This window comes from Caretta caretta, chromosome 1 (genome assembly GCF_965140235.1).
Source record: "Caretta caretta isolate rCarCar2 chromosome 1, rCarCar1.hap1, whole genome shotgun sequence".
In the NCBI taxonomy this organism is placed as follows: domain Eukaryota; kingdom Metazoa; phylum Chordata; order Testudines; family Cheloniidae; genus Caretta; species Caretta caretta.
This window is the reverse complement of record NC_134206.1, coordinates 6,451,251-6,474,974: the sequence shown is the minus strand read 5'-3', so window position 1 is coordinate 6,474,974 and position 23,724 is coordinate 6,451,251. Positions and strand designations below refer to the sequence as shown.

The following is a 23,724-nucleotide window of genomic DNA, read 5'->3' as shown; positions in this document are numbered from 1 at the left end:
AGAAGCCCTGCAATAGACAGCTCTGAAAAAACCTGCTCCCAGAGCAAGTTTTCCCCTGACACCCACTAGTTAGCCATATTTTGTAGTGTAAATCAGAAAGGTTTAGAGCCCTTCCAATACTTTTAAAGTAATCCTCACTACTGTAATTGGATTTTCTGGTTACCCATAAACACATCCAGTCCCTCTTTGAAAGCTTCTAAGGTCATGGCCCCATTGATATCTTGTGGCTGGGAGTTCTGCAGCTTACTTAAGCACTATGTGATTTTACAATTGTGACCTTCACACAGACTCACTTTTTGGACCTCCACTTCTGCGTTTGGCCCATTGAATCATGACGTGTAGAAACACATTGCAATTGCATGGTGAAAATGGTCATTACATTTATCTGCCCTGAATTGAAACTATTTATAAACGTTTCATTGCCTTGTTGTTTATTTTCCCCACTCCTGAGAATCCAAATTATGCCACTGCCTCTTTGCAGCATATGGGATACATTTTAGGACCACATTCTGAATTCAATAAGATTGGCTCCAAGCACATCACTCCAGATTTACATGTGTAAATGCTATCCGAACAGGGCTCCATTAACTTTCCTTCACCAAATTCTCCCAGTGATACACTCTGACCCCCAAGAATCTCTCCAGGCTTTGCCTGTCCAGTGTTGACAGAATCTAGAGATATAGATCATCCTCACAGGACCTGCACCCTCTCCCCGTGCAACAGTCTGTAGATATCTGGTAAGTTACAAGCCAACAGACAGTTACTTCAGCAGGGCATGGGAAGGGTTGCTGTCACAAAAGGGTGAATAATGCAAACACTAGTTTTGGACTTACATCCAGGTGAGCGTGCAAGTTACTTCACCCATGCTCATGTAACAGGTGTTGGGTTTAAATTACATGCAAGCACTACTGCACTTCCCTTTCCTGCACCTCAGCTCTACTCTTCGCTGAAACACGGACCAGCACTTCTGTTCTCTCATGACATTGAAAATGCATTTGATGATTAATTTTCCAGGAGTAAATAAACCCAAGGAGATTTGGGAACTAGTCATTGATATTCCGTGTGGTCTCCTCTCACTCAGCCCCTGGCAGGGTCGGCCCCAGAGCACACGGCACCTCTAGAAATGGGACCCCTTGAGAAAACCTGACTCAAGGCATTGGGGTTTTAACACTTTGAATGTCAGATTTCTGTGTAGCTTGATGAACCCACCATGGAGGAGACACAGGGGAGGGGTTCCTAAGTCATCTAGTTCAGCCTGCCTCCAGCCCCGTCACTGAGTCACCCTGATAGCCCCGCTGAGTCCTCTGCCACTGCCAGAACAGCTGCAAATGGAAAGAGATTGAAGCCTTTCCCCTTCAATTCGCATTGTGAAGATAGAGAAACCTGCCAACATACCCAGTTCCTGCCAGAAGGGGAGTCGCTGACATCAGCGGTAAAGGACAAAGAGCCATCGGAGAGGTTGCACGGGCAGTAGGCAGTATCTGTTCAGATACAGAGGCAACTGTCTTTATGAAGCCTCCTTGTACATTTCCTTGGGGGCCACGTGGCCATCGGGGAACCTCAGCTGCTTGGCTTAGCATGCATCAGCTTTAACCCCCGTCATGGTGAATGGCAAACTGCAGGAGGCCAAATCACAGGGGATGTGGTGATGCTGCCCACCTGGACTGCAGCGCCAGTCCTCCTACAGGCTCTATTTTTGGAATCCACGCTTGTCCTCATTGTTCGTATGTTTCTGATTAGTCACATGGCTCCCTCAGGGGAGGCCAAGTGGTTATGCTGATGCTGTCAGAGCTGTGTCTTGCTGAAATAAAAACAACATAGGACCAGATTTCTTCCCAGCAGCCCCCTTTCCTGCATTACAAACCCAGGGTGCAGGCCGGGGAAGGGAGATTCCACAAGGCTTCCCACATGGAAATTTCCCTCCGATCACTCCAGGACAGGAGGTCCCTTCCCTTCTCCCTGAGCAATGAAAAGGGAGAGCAAGGGTCCAGGGATCCCCAAGTTATGCATGGATGTCAGTGATCCACTGTACAGGGTAGAGGGGGTTGCACAGAGATGAGAAGTCTGGGATCCAGGGAGCTGCAGCTGGGCGGCATCATGGCAACTGAGCACTCAGAGAAAAATAATATTAAAAAAATGGATGAAAAAGGAAACATTTCAATTTAGATCAAAATTTATCATGGGCAAAAAAAACCCTCTCTGTTTTCCAGCCCAGCTCTAGCTCCAAGCATGGGCCTCTATCACTCATGTTACAGGAACACACCCCTAGGTGGCAGCACTAGCCCCCCCCCCATCAGCCTCCCACACAGAGCAACCCCTGGATTTCTGACTGGGTGGGGCCATGCCAGCTCTTTAACAGAGGGAGCCACTGACCATCAGAGGTTTCGAGACATCGAGAGTATTTGCCTGCATCCCTGACCATCTTGGCTAACAGCTGCTGATGGACCAGTCCTCCAGGAATTTACCTAATTCTATTTGGATCACTTATAGTTTTGGCCTTCACAGCATCTCTTGGCAACGAGTACCACAGGCTGTGTGTTGTGTGAAGAAGTACTTTCTTTTATCTGTTTTAAACCCTTCCCGGTTTGTGAGCAGCAGGTAAACAAGATCTCCGCTCCTAGTTCTAGCCAGCTTTCTATCCACCGTATAACCCATACTTCTTTAACTTGCTGGCAAGAATACTGTAGGAGTCCATATCAATAGCTTTGCTAAAGTTAAGATATATCAAGTCCACCGCTTTCGCCATATTCACAGAGCAAGGTATCTCAATATAGAAGGCAATGAGATAGGTCAGGCATGACTTGCACTTGGTGAATACATGTTGACTGTTCCTGATTACCTTCCTCTCCTCCAAGTGCTTCAAAATGGACTCCTTGAGGATCTGCTCCATGATTATACCAGGGGCTGAGGTGAGACTGACCGGTCTGTAATTCCCGGGGTTCTCTTTTTCCCCTTTTTTAAATATGGTCACTACATTTTCTTTTACAATCATCTGGGACCTCTCCTGATCACCACAAGTTTTCAAAGATAATGTCCAATGTTCTGGAATCTCCTCAGCCAACTCCCTCAGCACCCTCAAATACATTAGATCTGGACCAATAGACTTGTGCATGTCCAGCTTTTCTAAATAGTCCTTAACTTGTTCTTTCACCACTGAAGGCTGCTCACCTCCTCCCCATTCTGTGCTGCCCTGTGGAGCAGTCTGGGAGCTGACCTTGTCTGTGAAGATCGAGGCAAAAAAAGCATTGAGTACTTCAGCTTTTTCCACATCCTCTGTCACTAGGTTGCCTCCCCCATTCAGTAAGGGTACCACACTTTCCCTGACCTTGTTGCTATCATACCTGTAGAAAGCCTTCTTGCTACCCTTCACATCCCTTGCTAGCTGCAAATCCAGTTGTGCTTTGTCCTTCCTAATTACACCCCTGCATGCTCAAGCAATATTTTTATACTCCTCCCTAGTCATCTGCCCGAATTTCCACTTCTTGTAAACTTCCTTTTATTGTTTTTGCTCACCAAAGGTTTTTCTGTTAAGCCAAGCTGGTCGCCTGCCATACTTCCTGTTCTTTCTGAACATCAGGATGGTTTGTTTCTGCTTCCTTAAAATACAGTCAGGTCTCCTGGACTCCTTTCCCCCCTCATATTAGCCTCCCAGGGGATCCTGCCCATCAGTTCCCTATGGGAGACAAAGTCTGCTTTTCTGAAATCCAGGGTCCATGTTCTGCTGCTCTCCTTTCTTCCTTTTGTCAGGATCCTGAATGCAACCATCTCATGGACACTACTGCCCAGGTTGTCATCCAATTCTACTTCCCCTACCATTTCTTCCCTGTTTGTGAGCAGCAGGTCAAGAGGAGCATGGCCCCTAGTTGGTTCCTGCAGCACTTGCTCTCGGAAGTTTTCCTCAACACTCTCCAAGAACTTCCTGGATTGTCTGTACACTCTTTTATTGTTCTCCCAGCAGATGTCAGGTGATTGAAGTCCCCCATGAAAACCAGGGCCTGTGATCTGGAAACTTCTGTTAGGTGTCCAAAAAAAAGCCCTTGTCTACCTCCTCCTCCTGGCCTGGTGGTTTATAGCAGACACACAGCACAACATCACCCTTGTTGCTTTTGCCTCTAAAGAAGACTCTCAACAGGCTTTTCTCCCGTTTCATACTGGAGATCTGAGCAATCAAACTGTTTTCCTACATACGGTGCAACTACTTAGCTGCTACTTAATGGGCAACAGGGGATTCCCATGTCCCCAACTATTGCATAGTTTGAGCACAGCACAATCTGTAACATAGTTATCAGTACACCACCCCGAGCAGTAGGGCAGTGCTATTAACAACATGGGGCAGATCCCAAGACCAGAAGGCACCACTGTGATCACCTATCACTCTATAGAACAGGGCAGAGATCTGGCCTGAAGTAGGGCAGAGCTGTTAGAACAAAATCCTGTCGCGATTAACAATTGTCAGTCATGGAGAATCTACCACGGCCCTTGGTAACTTGTTCCAATAGTTAATTATGGTTATTGTTAAAAAAAAACACCTTAGTTCCAGTCTGAATGTGTTTCGCTTCAGCTTCCAGCCATTGGATCCTCTTATAACTTTCTCTGCTAGATTGAAGGGCCCATTGTTAAACTTTCGTTCCTCATTCAGGTAATTGCAGACTGTGATCAAGTCACCCCTGAACCTTTTCATTGTTATGCTAAATCGGTTGAGATCCTGGAGTCTATCACTCTAAAGCAGGTTTTATAATCCTTGAATCATTCCCATGGGCTCATCCCTGAACTCGCTCCAATTTCTCAAAACTCTAGACACGAGAGTTAGTCACAGGATTCCAGCACTGATCTCACCAATGCCAAAATCAGATTTAAAATAACCTCTCTGCTCCTACTGAGATTCTCCTGGTTCTACATCACAGATTGCCCCTGCTTTTTCAGCCATAACACCACTCTGGGAGCTAATGTTCAGGTGTTTCTGCCACGCCCCCAGTCTTTTTCAGACTCACTGTTTTCCAGCATTGGGTCACCCATCTAGTAAAGATGGCCTCCATCCCTTGTTCCTAGATGTAAACCTCTACATTGATCCGTAATAAAACACATATTGCTGAGGCACAAAGTGAGTTGCCCAAGGTCACAAGGGAGTCAATGGACGAGCCTGGAATCATAGAATCATAGAATATCAGGGTTGGAAGGGACCTCAGGAGGTCATCTAGTCCAAACCCCTGCTCAGAGCAGGACCAATCCCCAACTAAATCATCCCAGCCAGGGCTTTGTCAAGCCTGACCTTAAAAACCTCTAAGGAAGGAGATTCCACCACCTCCCTAGGCAACGCATTCCAGTGTTTCACCATGCTCCTAGTGAAAACGTTTTTCCTAATATCCAACCTAAACCTCCCCCACTGCAACTTGAGACCATTACTCCTCGTTCTGTCATCTGCTACCACTGAGAACAGTCTAGATCCATCCTCTCTGGAACCCCCTTTCAGATAATTGAAAGCAGCTATCAACCCCCCCCCCCTCATTCTTTTCTTCCGCAGACTAAACAATCCCAGTTCCCTCAGCCTTTCCTCAGAAGTCATGTGTTCCAGTCCCCTAATCATTTTTGTTGCCCTCCGCTGGACTCTTTCCAATTTTTCCACCTCCTTCTTGTATTGTGGGGCCCAAAACTGGATACAGTACTCCAGATGAAGCCTCACCAATGTCGAATAGAGGGGAACGATCACGTCCCTCGATCTGCTCACTGTGCCCCTACTTATACATCCCAAAATGCCATTGGCCTTCTTGGCAACAAGGGCACACTGTTGACTCATATCCAGCTTCTTGTCCACTGTAACCCCTAGGTCCTTTTCTGCAGAACTGATGCCAAGCAGTTCGGTCCCTAGTCTGTAATGGTGCATGGGATTCTTGGGTCCTAAGTGCAGGACTCTGCACTTGTCCTTGTTGAACCTCATCAGATTTCTTTTGGCCCAAGCCTCTAATTTGTCTAGGGCCCACTGTATTTATCCGTACCCTCCAGTGTCTATCTCTCCTCCCAGTTTAGTGTCATCTGAAAACTTGCTGAGGGTGCAATCCACACCATCCTCCAGATCATTAATGAAGATATTGAACAAAACAGACCCCAGGACTGACCCTTGGGGCACTCCACTTGATACTGGCTGCCAACTAGACATGGAGCCATTGATCACTACCCATTGAGCCTGACAATCTAGCCAGTTTTCTATCCACCTTATCGTCCATTCATCCAGCCCATACTTCTTTAACTTACTGGCAAGCATACTGTGGGAGACCGTGTCAAAAGCTTTGCTGAAGTCAAGGAATAACACGTCCACTGCTTTCCCCTCATCCACAGAGCCAGTTATCTCGTCATAGAAGGCAATTAGATTAGTCAGGCATGACTTGCCCTTGGTAAATCCATGCTGACTGTTCCTGATCACTTTCCTCCCCTCGAAGTGCTTCAGAATTGATTCCTTGAGGACCTGCTCCATGATTTTTCCAGGGACTGAGGGGAGGCTGACTGGCCTGTAGTTTCCAGGATCCTCCTTCTTCCCTTTTTTAAAGATAGGCACTACATAAGCCTTTTTCCAGTCGTCCGGGACCTCCCCCGATCGCCATGAGTTTTCAAAGATAATGGCCAATGGTTCTGCAGTCACATCCACCAACTCCTTTAGCACTCTCGGATGCAGCGCATCCGGCCCCATGGACTTGTGCTCGTCCAGCTTTTCTAAATAGTCCCGAACCACTTCTTTCTTCACAGAGGGCTGGTCACCTCTTCCCCATGCTGTGCTGCCCAGTGCAATAGTCTGGAAGCTGATGTTGTTCATGAAGGCAGAGGTAAAAAAAGCATTGAGTAAATTAGCTTTTTCCACATCATCTGTCACGAGATTGCCTCCCTCATTCGGTGAGGGGCCCACACTTTCCTTGACTTTCTTCTTGTTGCTAACATACCTGAAGAAACCCTTCTTGTTACTCTTAACATCTCTTGCTAGCTGCAGCTCCAGGTGTGATTTGGCCTTCCTGATTTCACTCCTGCATGCCCAAGCAATATTTTTATACTCCTCCCTGGTCATTTGTCCAAGCTTCCACTTCTTGTAAGCTTCTTTTTTGTGTTTAACATCAGCAAGGATTTCACTGTTAAGCCAAGCTGGTCACCTGTCATATTTACTATTCATTCTACACATCGGGATGGTTTGTCCCTGTAACCTCAGTAAGGATTCTTTAAAATACAGCCAGCTCCCCTGAGCTCCTTTCTCCCTTATGTTATTCTCCCAGGGGATCCTACCCCTCAGTTCCCTGAGGTTGTCAAACTCTGCTTTTCTGAAGTCCAGGGTCCGTATTCTGCTGCTCTCCTTTCTTCCCTGTGTCAGGATCCTGAACTCGACCTTCTCATGCTCATTACCTCTCAGGTTCCCATCCACTTTTGCTTCCCCTACTAATTCTTCCTGGTTTGTGAGCAGCAGGTCAAGAAGAGCTCTGCCCTAGTTGGTTCCTCCAGCACTTGCACAAGGAAATTGTCCCCTACACTTTCCAAAAACTTCCTGGATTGTCTGTGCACCGCTGTATTGTTCTCCCAGCAGATATCAGGGTGATTGAAGTCTCCCATGAGAACCAGGGCCTGTGATCTAATAACTTACGTTAGTTGCCGGAAGAAAGCCTCGTCCACCTCATCCCCCTGTTCCGGTGGTCTGTAGCAGACTCCCACCACGACATCACCCTTGTTACTCACACTTCTAAACTTAATCCAGAGACTCTCCGTTTTTTCTGCAGCTTCAAACCGGAGCTCTGAGCAGTCATACTGCTCCCTTACATACAGTGCAACTCCCCCACCTTTTCTGCCCTGCCTGTCCTTCCTGAACAGTTTATATCCATCCATGACAGTACTCCAGTCATGTGAGTTATCCCACCAAGTCTCTGTTATTTCAATCACATCATAACTCCTTGACTGTGCCAGGACTTCCAGTTCTCCCTGCTTGTTTCCCAGGTTTCTTGCATTTGTGTACAGGCACTTGAGATAACTTGCTGATCGTCCCTCTTTCTCAGTATGAGGCAGGAGCCCTCCCCTCTCACGTGCTCCTGCTCGTGCTTCCTCCCGGTATCCCACGTCCCCACTTACCTCAGGGCTTTGGTCTCCTTCCCCCGGTGAACCTAGTTTAAATCCCTCCTCACTACGTTAGCCAGCCTGCTTGCGAAGATGCTCTTCCTGAAGCCAGTTCTTCTGAGTCACAGGCCAGCACTTTATCCGCTGATCCATCTTTCCTCTTTGGGGTTAGTTGCTGGGGAGAGAGCAACTGACAGCTCAGCATGCTGAGATTACCAGAAATTTAGGGAATTATACTCCTGTGATATCCTTGAACAATAACCCAAGAACAATTCCCTTGCCAGATGATAATGCTGAGTTCTGCTTTCTCCTGAATCTATTGAGGGACAGATCCATTTGCCAGGGCCCAGAGCAGGGGTCCTAGTGGATGAGCAACTCCACATGAGCTCCCACAGTGACGCAAAATAGGTGAATATGATGCACAGACACATAGGCCTGAAAGAGACCTCCTGGGTCAATGAGTCCTGTCCCCTGCTCTGGCAGGTATCCCTGGCATATAGCCCAGTGCTTAAACCTGTCAAGCTCAATCTTAAAATGAGCTGGGTTGTTTCCCTCCCCCCCACACACTGCTTCTGTTGGGCGGCAGTTCCAGACTCCTCAGATGGTCAGAAACCTCCTTCTTCTTTCCAGCCTCAGTTTACTCCTGGCCAGCTTCTCCCATTTTGAGGGGGGGGCAATACTGTCCTTTAGCTTCAAGAGCTCTTCTACCTCTTTGGTCTTTACCGCATCTCCCTGATGTATTTATAGAGCAATCCTAGTCCCACTCAGCCTGCCATGTGTTAGGCTAAACCTGCCAAGCTCTTTCAAAATCTCCATGTAAGACAGGACCTCCATTCACTTGCCCATTCTAGGAGCTCTTCTCACCATTTGTTCCAGTCCGAATTCATCTTTCTTGAATATGAGTAAGAACATAAGAATGGTCCTACTGGGTCAGACCAAAGGTACATATAGGCCAGCATCGTGTCTTCTGACAGTGGCCAGTGCCAGGTGCCCAAGAGGGAATGAACAGGACAGGGAATTATCAAGTGATCCATCCCCTGTCACCCATTCTCAGCTTCTGGCAAACAGAGGCTAGGGACACCATCCTTACCCAACCTAATAGCTGTTGAGAAACTATGAACTAATCTAGTTCTTTTTTAACCCTCTTAGAGTCTTGGCCTTCACAACATCCTCTGTCAGGGAGATCCACAGGTTGACTGTGTGTTGTATGAATAGAACAAACAAAAGGAAGTATTTCAACCTGCTGCCTACTAATTTCATTTGGTGACTCCTAGTTCTTATGTTATGAGAAGGAGTAAATAACACTTCCTTATTTACTTTCCCCCACACCAGGCATGAGTTTAGAGACCGCTATCATATCCCCCCTTAGACATCTCTTTTCCAAGCTGAAAAGTCCAAATCTTATTAATCTGTCCTCATATGGAAGCCGTTTCATACCCCTAATAATTTTTGTTTTCCTTTTCTGAATTTTTTCCAATTCCAATATATCTTTTTTGAGATGGGGCGACCACATCTGCGCACAGTGTTCAAGATGTGGGAGTACCATGGAAATATACAGAGGCAATATGATATTTTCTGTCTTATTATCTATCCCTTTCTTAATGATTCCCAACATTCTGTTCTCTTTTTTGTCTGCCATTGCACACTGAGTGGAGATTTTTAAAGAACTATTCACAATTACACCAAGATCTCTTTCTTGAGTGGTAGCAGCTAATTTACACCCCATCATTTTATATGTATATTTGGGATTATGCTTTCCAATGTGCATTACTTTGCATTTATCAACATTATTAATAGGACTATCCCCAGTACAGGCCGCTGGGGGACACCACTATTTACCTCTCTCTGCTCTGAGAACTGACGTTCACACATGTGATCAGTTATCACCCTTGAGTTGCAGTCTGCGAGCTGGGGAAACACTAAGCCCCCTGACCCACCAGCCTGGGTTCCCTCTCACACTGTACTGCTTTTACAAGTTGCAAAGCCCTCCAGCCTGCACTTTCACCAGAACACCCATAGGTAGGGACACACCCAGCTGGTTACTTGCGATACACAGTTAAGGCAACTCCCAGCTTCCCCAGGCACACCCCACCTCTGGAGTATAAACCAAAAATTATACCGCCTTGTGCTGCACAGGGAACTCCCTCAATTTGAAGAGGAATATGCAATAGCCTTTACCCCAGAGTTATGATTTGCACATACTTCACTCCAATTCACTGGTTTAGGTAGAGAAAACCAAGTTTATTTACTACAGAATGTAGATTTTAAATGATTATAAGTGAAAGTGAACAGATCCAAGCAGATTACCTAGAAAATAAATAAAAAAACACAAACTAAATTTAATAGATTAAATATGAATGTCAGATTCTCACCCTAAAAGATTATACAAGCAGGCTGCACATTCTGAAGGAGGAACCTGCACTTGCGTTACAGCTTGAAATCCCCAGGTGTTTCAGCCAGGGTCCAGCACTTCCCCAAGTTCAGTCTCAGGTGTTTTTCCCGGGGTCTTCTTGGGTGATGAGTCAAGAACACCAGATGATGTCACTCCCTGCCTTATATAGTTTTTCATATGGTGAGAACACTTTCTTTCAAAGCTTTGTTCCCACACCAATCTGTTGAAATACTGACATTCAAAGATGGAGTCACGGCAGCCATTACTTGCCGGTTGTCTGTAGCATTCACAGGAAGGCTCACCAGGTGGGAGATAAGCTTCTCCTAAGGTCTATTGTTTTTTTCCTAATGGCCCATTGCCCTTAACAGGCCCTTCCACACCCACTATCTGGACTGAAAACATCTTGTCTAGTGGGCATTGCCCAAGTGTAACTGCAGTTGAAAAATAGTTACTTAGTCAATGTTCATAACTTCAGATACAAAAATAATGCTCGGATACTGTCATAAATATAAAGGGAAGGGTAAACCCCTTTAAAATCCCTCCTGGCCAGAGGAAAAATCCTCTCACCTGTAAAGGGTTAAGAAGCTAAAGGTAACCTCGCTGGCACCTGACCAAAATGACCAATGAGGAGACAAGATACTTTCAAAAGCTGGGAGGAGGGAGAGAAACAAAGGGTCTCTGTCTATCTATATGCTGTTTTTGCTGGAGATAGACCAGGAATGGAGTCTTAGAACTTTTAGTAAGTACTCTAGCTAGGTATGTGTTAGATTATGATTTCTTTAAATGGCTGAGAAAAGAATTGTGCTGAATAGAATGACTATTCCTATCTGTGTATCTTTTTTGTAACTTAAGGTTTTGCCTAGAGGGATTCTCTATGTTTTGAATCTAATTACCCTGTAAGGTATGTACCATCCTGATTTTACAGAGGGGATTTCTTTACTTCTATTTACTCCGATTTCTATTAAAAGTCTTCTTGTAAGAAAACTGAATGCTTTTTCATTGTTCTCAGATCCAAGGGTTTGGGTCTGTGGTCACCTATGCAAATTGGTGAGGCTTTTTATCCAACATTTCCCAGGAAAGGGGGGGTGCAAGTTTTGGGAGGATTGTTCATTGTTCTTAAGATCCAAGGGTCTGGGCCTGTAGTTACCTAGGCAAATTGGTGAGGCTTTTTACCAAACCTTGCCCAGGAAGTGGGGTGCAAGGTTTTGGGAAGTATTTGGGGGGAAAGATGTTTCCAAACAGCTCTTCCCCAGTAACCAGTATTAGTTTGGTGGTGGTAGCGGCCAATCCAAGGACAAAGGGTGGAATATTTTGTACCTTGGGGAAGTTTTGACCTAAGCTGGTAAAGATAAGCTTAGGAGGTTTTCATGCAGGTCCCCACATCTGTACCCTAGCGTTCAGAGTGGGGGAGGAACCTTGACAGATACCAATAGGGATAATCAGATTCAGTGAATCATAACTTTTCCAAAGACACCTCAAATGACTTATCATAATTATGCCATACTCATATCATAATAATATCGCTGTGAAGAATACGGGCGTGCAGTGTCACAATGCTGCCCTTCATTGTATCTGTAAAAATGTACTACCCACTGCCCCCTAAACACATATATTGATATATGCCATGTCGGTGCTTCATTTGAATCAGTTTCAGCTTCTTTGTCTTTCACTTGAGTTTTTGTTGTGGCACAAATGAACCAATGATCCTTTGTACTAAAGGAAAAAGAAACAGATCTATGTACAGATGTTAACGACTTTATATAATGCTGTGCAAGCATCAGAGAAATCCATCCAAATGCCACCTGTAGTCAAACACACAGCGTCGTTTGAGGACTGGATCTCTCTGGAGGAATCAGGTTTGCTAGTTATACATTACTGTCAGTAAAATGTCCACAGTCAGTTTTTTTTCCCTAAAACTTCTCCAGCCTCCCTCTGAATATATTCCACACACCTCAAGGGGGGCTGCCCCCCAGGTTAAGAATCCCTGGAATAGGTTATCTAATGGCTCCGTCTGGTCTTAAATTCTGAATCTATGAATCATTGCGCAGGTGTACACTATGGGGACAGGTTGATCTAAGCTATACAATTTGAGTTATGTTAGCAGTGTAACTTAGATCGACGTAGCTTAGATCTACTTACCGCGGGGCCCACAGCAAGCTGGGTCGACAGAAGAAACTCTCCCATTGACTCCCCTTACTCATCTCATTCTGGTCGAGTACTGGAGTTGATGGGAGAGCGATTGGTGGTCAATTTAGCAGGTCTTCACTAGCCCTGCTAAATCGACCCCCAGTGGATTGATCACCATGCATCGATGAAGACAAGCCCATTATCTTGAGTGGATCATTATCTTGGCTCCAACTTGAACAGGTTGCTACTCAGAACATTCATTCTTTTGTGAAACCAAGAAGATCTTTTGGACCCAGCCTAGTTTCTCTGGTCTCTGAGAGCATCTTCACCTCCGTTTGCCCCTTTCTTGCTGAAGCAGCCTTTGCTGAAACCTGTGTGAACCTGGGCCCAGTCACTATAGTGCAGAGGCTCAGAGACATCCAATGGCTTGACCAGAGTCACATATGGCAAGGGAATCAAATCCAGATCTCTTGAGTCACACAGTGATGCCCAGACCACAGGACCAGCCTTCCGAGTAATGATGGGCCCACCTGTATTCTCTGCTCCACTGGCAGAGCTACTCCCTGTGCTGCAGAGAGCGGGGCTAGCAAGGAGCTAGTTAGAGGGGTTTGATTTTCTAGACTGTTCTTCTCCTGCCTCAGTGGAGTTTAGAGCAGCCTGGGGGCTGGGTGGAACTCCACCTGCTGGTAATGATATCCAAGAGCAGAGCACACTCTGGCCAAGTCCCTGCACACACGTGCCACTGCAGAGTACCAAAGAGGGCCTGAGGTATCCCTGCAGCTGCCCTGTCCTTCATTCTAAGGTCCTTGCAATGACTTACTCTCAGCCTGGAATACCTAAAACAAGAGCTCCTTTATGGGTTCACATTAATTCAGTCTTGTCCAAAACACAAGGTCTCCGATCCTCCAGCCCCATCCTCCTCCTTTACTCAGGAGCCCCCCACCACGCTGCTAGTTGGATCAGGCTTGCCGCACCTTCTACCCTTCTCTTACCCTGAGGCATCACCCTCCAGCCAGGCTGGGGCTGGGCCATGGTAAGAGCTGCCCAGGGAGGCCATGCCACTGTGGGGAGCCTCAGACTCTCCACCTTCCCTGGGAGGGGCTTACTGGGGGTTGGGAAGACAGGCTGGGTGCTGCTCATGGGTCCCCTGCCCAACACAGGTGGAGGGTCTGAGGTTCCTCACATTAACTCTGGCTCCCTAGTTTCTGGCTTCCAGCCTGACCAGTGAGAAGAGCCTGAGGGGAAGAGGAGCAGACATGGGTGGGGTCACAGAGCAGATGGGGCTCCTGCTGTTCACCTACTTTTGTCTTTTGAATAGATGTTCACCTTACACTGAATGGGCTGGGCTGGGATAGGAGCCAGCCTGCCTCTGTTGGGGGACAGAGGCCTGTTTCCACCCCTTTGCATGGCTGGGGCAGCACAAACTGAGTGAACGGGGAGGGAACCTGAGCCTGAGACTCTTATCAGCTCTGCTGTGTGTCAGACCCTCACTAGTACACGCAGCTCCGCTCTGGCTACGGAGCATTAGAGTCCGATATGGGTGAACTCAGCAGGTGTGCAGAGGCATCAGTTGGGGAGGGGCTGCCTGAATGGCTTCTCCTGGGGCTCCTGCGTTAATCATGTCTCTGACACGACTTAGTCACAAGCACCTGGCTGAGGGCGTGGGGGAAGGGCGGATATCCGTGCACCTTGAATGGCCCTGTCCACAGTTGGTGCAAGGCCCATGGATCATGCAACACCCAGAGCGCTCGGGAAGGAGAAGGACTGTGAATGCAGAACAGCTCTGCAGATTTTGTCATGGCCCCTGGATATTTAACCAGAGATGAGACAGTGACAGGCCCGGTGTAATGGGAAAGAACATCCACATCCCTTCTCTTTATTGACTGCATTGACATAAAATCTAAGGTCACAGCAACAACCGATATAGCTCTTAATGGGCCAAAATCCCACAGGACCCCTGGCACTCCATGGACACAGTCACTTGGTAAATGCTTCTGCCTGGCTTGGCCTCCTTCCCCCAGTGCCCTGTCCTCCCACATCAGTGCCTCTCAGCTAGGCCCAGGCCTTGGACCCTGTCTGAACCTCTCTCTACAGAGTGAAGATCAGTAATTCATGTCATCTCAGGTGTAAGGATCTAGGTCACCTGTGTTGCTTGTCTCCCATGTCATCAGTGCTGAAGCCAGGTGATGAACGAACCGCTCATTTGATGAATGCCCTCATTATCCTTGCACAAAGATGTTTGCTTTTCACACTGTACACACTTGGGTTCATCAGGGGCGGGACCAGCAGGTAGACATATCCCAGGAGAATCTGAAGCAAGGGAGAAGAGCTATTCCCGAATCTGTGTATCACAGACAGGCCAATCATTGGCGTATAGAAGAGCAGAACAGCGCAGAGGTGGGAGACGCAGGTGTTCAGGGCCCTGACACGCTCCACATTGGACGTGATGCTCAGCACTGTTTTGAGGATCATCACATAAGATAGCAGGATGAGCAGGAAGTCCAAACCCACTGTGGAGGCTATTATGAACAAGCCATAGATGCTGTTGACTGTGATGTCTGAACAAGCCATCTTCATGACATCCTGGTGCAGGCAGTAGGAATGGGAGAGGACATTGGCTCGACAGTATTGGAACCATTTTAGGAGAAAGGGGACTGGTAATACTACAGCCAACCCTCTTAGCACAAACACCAGTCCCATCTTAGCTATTCTCTGCATGGTTAGGATAGAAGCATATTTCAGTGGGTGATAGATCGCAACAAAGCAGTCCAAGGCCATTAACAGAAGCACAGAGGATTCAATTAATGAAAATGAGTGGATGAAGAACAGCTGGGCGAAACAAGCATTGAGGCTGATCTCCCTAGAGTTGAACAAGTATATGCCTAGTATTGTCGGTATGGTGACTATCGATAAGCCAAGGTCTGCGATGGCCAACATGGAAAGGAAAATGTACATGGGCTCATGGAGGCTTGGATCTGTTTTTATAATGAACAGAATGACTGAATTTCCTACTATCAAAATAACATACATTAAATAAAAGGGGATAGAGATGATCCAGAGATGGACGTCATCCTGCCCAGGTATCCCGGTGAGAAGGAATGCTGCAGAGCTGAATTTGGTGTCATTGACAGCTGACATAATATAGTGGGCAGGTCCAAGAAGTTTTGAAATTTCCTTCCTGAAAAGAAAAAGAACAGGAGACTAGATGATATTTAACTAGATGATATTTCTGCTCTCAGTGCAAGTCTAGAGATTCCCAAGAGCTCAAGGAAGATCAGCAAAAATTGTTTTTGATTTACACTGATAGGAAGACATGCACTGCCAGACTGGATCAGATCTGTAGTCCATATAGCCCTGTATCCTGTGGCCAGGTACAGAGGTTTCAATGGAAGGTGGTAGAAGCCTTGCAATAGGCAACTCTGAGATAACCTGCTCCCAGGGAAAGTTTCCCCAGACACCCACTAGTTAGACATATTTTGTGGTGCAAATCAAGAAGGTTTAGAGCCCTTCCAAGATTTTTAAAAAGAATTCTCACTGGTTACCCATATAAACATCCAGTCCCTCTTCTAATCCTGCTAATCTCATGGCCCCATTGATATCTTTTGGCTGTGAATTCCACAGACTGCTTAAGCACGGTGTGATTTTACACTTGTGACCTTCATACAGACTCACTTTCTGGCCCTCCACTTCTGCGTGTGGCCCATTGTATCATGTCGTGTAGAAACAGATGGCAATTGCATAGTGAAAATGGGCATTGTGTTTATCTGTCCTGAACTGAAACAATTTATAAACATAGGTTTCAGAGTAGCAGCCGTGTTAGTCTGTATTCGCAAAAAGAAAAGGAGGACTTGTGGCACCTTAGAGACTAACCAATTTATTTGAGCATGAGCTTTCGTGAGCTACAGCTCACTTCATCAGATGCATTCAGTGGAAAATACAGTGGGGAGATCTCCCCACTGTATTTTCCACAGTATGCATCCGATGAAGTGAGCTGTAGCTCACGAAAGCTTATGCTCAAATAAATTGGTTAGTCTCTAAGGTGCCACAAGTCCTCCTTTGCTATTTATAAACACGTTTCATAGACTCAATGTATCTTTTCTCCGCTCCTGAGAGTCCAAATTATGCCACTGTCTGTTTGCAGCATTTTTAGGAACAAGTTTCTGCATTCAATAACAGTAACTGCAATGGCATCACTCCAGATTTACATGTGTAATTTCAATGAGAACCGGGTTCTATTAACTTTCCCTTACCAAATGCTCCCGGTGATACACTCTGATCCCAAGAATTCCTCCAAGAGAAGCTGAAGTGATTTGCCTGGCCAATGTTAACTGAATCCAGAGAAGATGATCACCCTACAGGCTTTTTTTCATCCTCACAGGACCTGCCTCCTCTCCCTATGCAACGGCCTGTAGCTATCTGGCAAGTTTCAAGCTAAGACAGACAGACAAGTTTCATGCTGGGAGCAGGAGGGGTTGGTGTCACACATGGGTGAATACTGCAATCACTGGTATTGCACTAATGTCCAGTTGAGTGTACATGTTAATTCAGCCATGGGCCTGTAATAGGTGATAGGTGTGAACTGCATAGAACTACTATTGCAATCCCCTTTCCTGCACCTCAGGTCGACTATTTGCTGAAACACAGAACCGTGGTTGTGTTGTCTCATGACTTAGAAAATGCATTTGCTGATTAAGTTTCCAGGAGCAAATAAACCTGAGGCAATTTGGGACCTAGTCACTGGGATTCTGTGGGGTCTTCTCTCACACAGGCCCTGGAAGGATCGGGCCCAGAGCACATGGCTCCTCTAGAAACGGGACCCCTTTGACAAATCCTGACTTGGGGCATTGGAGTTTAACACTCCGAGTTCGCTTTTAGAATTAGCTTTCTGTGTAGTTTGAATAACCCAGCATGGAGCATGGGCAGATGTGGGGGAGGGGCTCCCAAGCTGCCTAACCCTGCCTGCCCTCCAGCTCCCTCACTGAGTCACCCCGACAGCCCAGCTGAGTCCTCTACCACTGCATAGAACACCTGCCAATGAAAACAGCTTCCAGCCTTTCCCCTTCACTTCACATTTTAAAGACAGTGAAACCTGCCAACGTACCCAGTTCTTGCTCGGCGTGGAGCTGCTGACACCAGAGGTCTTCACCCAAAAGGACAAGGAGTCATCGGAGAGGTGATACGGGCAGCAGGCAGCCTCTGTTCAGACGGGGAGGCAGGTGTCTTTATGAAGATGCCGGCACAGTCCCCTGGGGGCCACTTGGCCATCAGGGAATCTCAGCTGCTTGGCTTCGTGTGCACCAGATTTAACTCCCATCACGGCCAATGGCAAACTGCAGGAGGCCAAATCATGGGGGATGTGATGATGCTACCCAACTGAACTGTAGCAGAAGCCCTCGTACAGGCTCTAATTTTGGAATCCGGGCTTATCATCACTTCTTGTATGGTTCTGATCAGTCACATGGCTACCTTGGGGGCGGCCAAGTGGTAACAATTACATTGTCACCTTTGTGATCTTGCTGAAATAAAATAGAATAATAGTAATATAGGACCAGATTTTTCCCCAGCATCCCCCTTTCCTGCATTACAAACCCAGAGTGCAAACCAACGAGGGGAAATTCTACATGGCTCGCTACATGGGAATTTTCCTATTTTTTGACTCTATGAATCATTGTCTTGAGTGGATCTTTATTTTGGCTGCAAGCTGAACAAGCTGCTATTCTGAATATTCAAAGGCACTCAAGGATAGATGCTCACCACGAAGAACTGGTATTGTCACAGTAAAACAAAGATATATGGTCCCTTTCCCCTCCCTTCTTTGGGGGAATCTCATGTTGTTCCACTCTTTGAATTGGGAACAATACCCCTTCCATGCTAAATGCTTCTCATCATGCAGGTCTGGCTACACTCCTCAGTTTCTTCCCTTCAGGTGCTTGTGACCAGAGCGATACAGTCACCCCAGCCTCCCTAAAACAAATAGGTTTATTAAGAAGCAGAAAAAAGCAATAAGAAAAGTGATTTAAAAATATCAGGCAGCTCTCATATGTCTAAACTCATCTGTCTCATGTATCACTGCAAGCTAAGTTAGACAGGTTTGCTCTGGAGATACAGGAGCAAAACTGTCCCAACTTATGTTCTTTTGGGATGCCAAGGAGCTCCTGGTACCCAGCCTAGTTTCCCAGTGTCCCTGAGAGCATCTTCCCCTCTGTTTGCCCCTTTCTTGCGGCAGCAGCCTTTGCTGAAACCTCTGTGAGCCTGGGCCCAGTCACCATAGCTCTGAGCCATGGCCATGTTACAGGGCCAAATGGTGAAGCTGATCTTTGTGCTCAGACGGCTTTCTCCCAGCCAGATGTCTAAGATGAGGCCTGCCCCCGTGTCTGTTGACCCGTTGCTTGACAGTTAGACCTCATGACACTCCAAATCTCACCTCAGACACAAGTCCAGTAACTTTGCTGAACCACCCAGCCATCCCATGATGCTCCAGCTCTCCCTCATAAATCCACAACCTACTCCACACTGTTACCCCTGAGCACCCCCACCTCTGCCACAGACACCAAGGGGTGGATTCATGCAGCTTCCCAGAGGCCAGCTGTCACAGGAGGCTGTGGTAAGAAGCCTTTTATAGACAAAGGTCAGAGGTGTTGGTCTGTGGAACCCTGACACCGCCCTGATCTTACTCTCTCAGAGTATCTGAGCATCCTTGAATGCATTTATCCTCTCGCTACTGCTGTGAGGCCCCACTTCCTGCCTCTGATCTTTTTGCACCAGGCCCTTCCTCCTACTCCTCCACTTCCACCAAGCCTCCTCCTCTTGGCTAGGCAGCAGCTAGGCCATGGTAAGAGGTGCCCTAAGAGCACAGACTACTATAGGGAGGCCAGACTCTCCACCTTCCCTAGGCGGTGCATACTGGGAGCTGTGGATGCAGGCTGGGGGATTCTTTTGGACCCTTCAGCCTAATGCCAAGGACAGGTGGAGGGTCTGGGGCTCCTCACAGTCACTCTGGATCCCTGAGCAGCCCTTTCCATGGCCCAGCTCTGGCTTCTCTCTTGAAGAGAGGGTGGAGTCTCAGGTAAAGAGGAGTGTCAGAAGTGGGGTGTTGGGGGAAGGGACAGGGCAGAGAGAGAGGCCTCAAATGAGAAGAAGAGGGGCATAGTTGGGGGGTCACAGAGGGGGTGGGGCTTCTGCATGTGTTCCGCTTTTTCCTTTGGAGAAGGTGGTCACCCTACAGTGAATGGGCTGGGCTGTGATAGGAGCCAGCCGTTCTTCTGTGCGGGAGCTGAGTACCATTTCCATCCCTTTGTATTGCTAGGGCAGCACAAACAGAGGGGCCAGGGAGGGAATCTGGGTCTGAGTCTCTTGCAAGGTCTCTTGTGTGTCAGATCCACATTCACACATAACTTTTTGAATGTATTTATCTTCTCACCACCTCTGTGAGGCAGGGCAGGGCTATTATCCACCTCTACGGAGACCACACTGGGTCAGACCAAAGGTCCATCGAACCCAGTATCCTGTCTTCAGACAGTGGCCAGTGCGAGGTGCCCCAGAAGGAATGAACAGAACAGGCAAACATCAGGTGTTCCACCCCTGTTACCCATTCCAAGCTTCTGGCAAACAAAGGCTACGAACACCATCCCTGCCCATCCTGGCTAATAGCCTGTGAGGGGCCTTTCCTCCGTGAATTTATCTAGTTCTTTTTTGAACCCTGTTATAGACTTGGCCTTCACAACATCTTGTGGGTTCTGGGACTAGCTGCTCCAAGAAGCAATCAGTTAAGATGTCGAGAAACTTTATCTCTGCATCCCATCCTGAAGTTACATGTACCCAGTCAGTATGGGGACAGTTGAAATCCCCCATTATTATTATTAATGATTTTTTAAAAATTTTAATAGCCTCTCTAATCATCCTGAGCATTTCACAGTCACTATCACCATCCTGGGTAGGTGGTCGGTAATATATCCCTACCACTGTATTCTTATCATTAGAGCATGGAATTTCCACTCATAGAGATTCTATGGTACAGTTTGCTTCATTGAGGATTTTTCCTTCATTTGGTGGTCCAATTTCTTTCACAAATAGTGCAACTCCCTCACCAGCATTATCTATTCTGTTCATTCAATATATTTTGCATTACAGACAGATGGGGGTGGATTCATCAGGTCTGCAGTGCACAGTCATCAATGGGAGAGGAGCTGCCTAAATGACTGCTCCTGGGGCTCCTGCTTTAACCATGTCTCTGACACGACACAGACACATGCACCTGGCTGAGGGCAGAAGGAAAGGGGGGTGACTGTGTCACTTGAATAGCCCCTGAACTCAGCTGTTGGATCACGCGGTACCAGGAGCACTCAGGAAAGGCGAGGACTGGAACTGCAGAACATTTCTCAGCTTTTTCCCTGGCTCCTGGGTGTTTAACCAGAGACGGAACAGTGACAGGTCAGGTACAGTGGGGAACAACATCCACGTCCCTTCTCTTTACTGACTCTATCAAGAGGAATTCTGAGGTTGGAGCAGGCACCGATTCGGCTCTTTATGAGCAAACATCACACTGGTCCACTGGCTCTCCATGAACACAGACAGATTGTAAAAGCTGCTACCTGCCTTGGTCTCCTTCCCACAGTCTGCTAGCCTCCCTCACCAGCCCCTCTCCCATTCTTGCAGGCCTTATACCCAATCTGAAGCTCCCTTTACAGAGTGGAGTTCAGTAGATCATGTCATCTCGGATGTAAGGTCCTGAATAGAATAGGTGGTCATGGCCCGTGTTTTTCATCTCCCATGTCACTGGCCCTGGAGCCAAGTGATGAATTGACCCTTCACTTGACAAACACCCTGATTATCCTAGCACGAAGCTGTTTGCTTTTCACACTGTACACAATTGGGTTCATAAGTGGTGGGACAAACAGAGAGATGTAGCCCAGGAGAACCTTGAGGAATGGAGGAGAGCTCTCCTCAAATCTGTGTATCACAGCCAATCCAATCCGTGGTGTGTAGAAAAGCAGGACAGCACAGAGGTGGGAGACACATGTATTCAGGGCCGTAAGGCACTCCGCACGGGATGTGACTTTCAGCACTGTTTTGAGGATCATCACATATGAGAGGAAGATGAACAGTGAATCTAACCCCACCACGGAGATGTTAAGAAAGAAGCCATAGATGTAGTTGACTGTGATGTCCGAACAAGCCATCTTCATGACCTCTTGGTGCAGACAGTAGCAATGAGAGAAGACATTCGCTCGACAATATCGGAACCGTTTAAGGAGAAAGGGGAGTGGGAAGACTACAGACACCCCTCTTAGCACAAACACCAGTCCCATCTTTCCAATTCTTCGCAGGGTTAAGATAGAAGAATATCTCAGTGGGTTACAGATAGCAACGAATCGATCAAAGGCCATCAACAGGAGTACTGATGATTCAATGATTGAAAGTGAGTGAATGAAGAACAGCTGGGCAAAACAAGCATCCAGGCTGATGTCCCTAGAGTTAAACAAGAATATACCCAGGGTTGTAGGCATGGTGGATATGGATAAGGCAAGATCTGTGACGGCCAACATGGAAAGGAAAATGTACATGGGCTCATGGAGGCTTTGATCTGTTTTTATAATGAACAGAATGACTGAATTTCCTACTATTGAAATAACATACACTAAGCAGAACGGGATAGAGATCCAGAGATGGAAGTCTTCCTGTCCAGGTATCCCAGTGAGAAGGAGCAGAGCAGAGCTGAATTTGGTGTCATTGACAGCTGACATAATATACTGGAGAGGTCCAAGGACTTTTGAAATACCCTTCCTGAAAGAAAAAAAAAAACATGAGACTAGATGATATTTAATGAGACATGGTTCTGATCTCAGTGCAAGTCTAGAGACTCCCAGGAGCTCAAGGAAGATTACCTAAAGCATGGTCTTGGATTTACACCATCAATAGGAACATAGGCATTGCCAGACTAGATCAGACCTGTAGTCCCTCTAGGTTCATATGCAGTGCCCAGTACCACATGGTTCAGAAGAAGGTGAAAGAAGCCCTGAAATAGGCAGCTGTGAGATAACCTGCTCCCAAGGAGAGTTTCTCCCCAAGACCCACTAATTAGATATATATTGTAGTATAAATTAGGCAGGTTTAGAGCCCTTCTAAGAACTTTTTTGTTAAGTCCTCACTACTGTAATTGGATTTTCCGTTTACCCATATAAACATCCGGTCCCTGTTTGACACCTGTTAAGCTCTCGAGCCCATTGATATTGTTAGGCAACAGTTAAAATTTAGCGAACAGCTAAGATAGAAACAGCAGAAGAAGCAGGAATGCCATAATAGCATTCAGTAGCAAGGACACTGACAATTGTGAACAATTGATAAGCTTATATGGTTAATGGTTGCCCACTAATTTAGCTTTTAGAAGAGAACAAACCTTCCCTTTACAGCCCACTGGATATTTGTAAGCACTTATTTTTACCCCCACCCTGCCTCCTTCCCCCGCAAGGTAGTTATAAATGTTTGATGCAGATAGGATAACCTTTATATGTACGTATTGTTTTCATTTTTATTTTTGTTTAGGGTTTTATTTTGATTTGTAATAATGTTTGTTTTCATATGTATAAATACATGTAAATACATTAACAAGAAAATGTGTAGAACTGGCCACAATGGCACCATATTTTCGAAGCTGCTTGTCAGTCTTCCCGGTACCCTGAATAAACCCCCTTCAGTATTGTCTGTGCTTGCCTGATTCTTGGGGAAAAGAATCTTTTTGCTTAACAGTTTTGGCTCAGCGAGCAGGGTGTGATCGGGAATCCGCAGAGAGTTTCTCACATCCAGGAATAGAGATGAGTATCCTTTTACTTACGACCTCTAGTGCACGCCTTGGTTTGGGACACCCCTTCACACCCCTTTTTTTTAATAGGAACCACATATAGGACACACAGACAAGAGGACTGAATGTGCGTGTGTTTGTGGCCAAGTTTTCTGGGTGCAGGGATCACTGGAGGCGACGGCTGCGTTGCCAGGTACTGAGCACCAGAATGCGTGCTGCAGTAAAACTGAGTACAGGGGTGTGCTCAGTTGGTCTCCCCTGAAGTGCTGCTTAAGTGGGTTTCAGGAAGCTGGGATAAAATGTTGTATAAATTGCCCCAGAATGCATC

General features: G+C 46.7%; 2 protein-coding genes across 2 annotated transcripts; both read right to left on the bottom strand.

The window, feature by feature from the left end:
• Nucleotides 1-14,797: 14,797 nt before the first annotated feature.
• LOC125633033 (olfactory receptor 51G2-like) lies at nucleotides 14,798-15,736 on the bottom strand. The gene has a single exon (XM_048842160.2). The coding sequence runs from the start codon at nucleotides 15,734-15,736 to the stop codon at nucleotides 14,798-14,800; it is 939 nt and encodes a 312-aa protein (XP_048698117.2).
• A 5,669-nt stretch (nucleotides 15,737-21,405) lies between these two features.
• Nucleotides 21,406-22,375, bottom strand: LOC125633182 (olfactory receptor 51G2-like). Its single transcript, XM_048842197.2, has one exon. It carries the CDS (start codon nucleotides 22,339-22,341, stop codon nucleotides 21,406-21,408), a length of 936 nt encoding a protein of 311 aa, XP_048698154.2. The 5' UTR covers nucleotides 22,342-22,375.
• Between the last annotated feature and the right edge of the window lie 1,349 nt (nucleotides 22,376-23,724).

Coding starts and splice junctions, on each gene's coding strand:
- LOC125633033 (XM_048842160.2), bottom strand. CDS start 15,736: ATGTCAGCTGTCAATGACACCAAATTCAGCTCTGCAGCATTCCTTCTC.
- LOC125633182 (XM_048842197.2), bottom strand. CDS start 22,341: ATGTCAGCTGTCAATGACACCAAATTCAGCTCTGCTCTGCTCCTTCTC.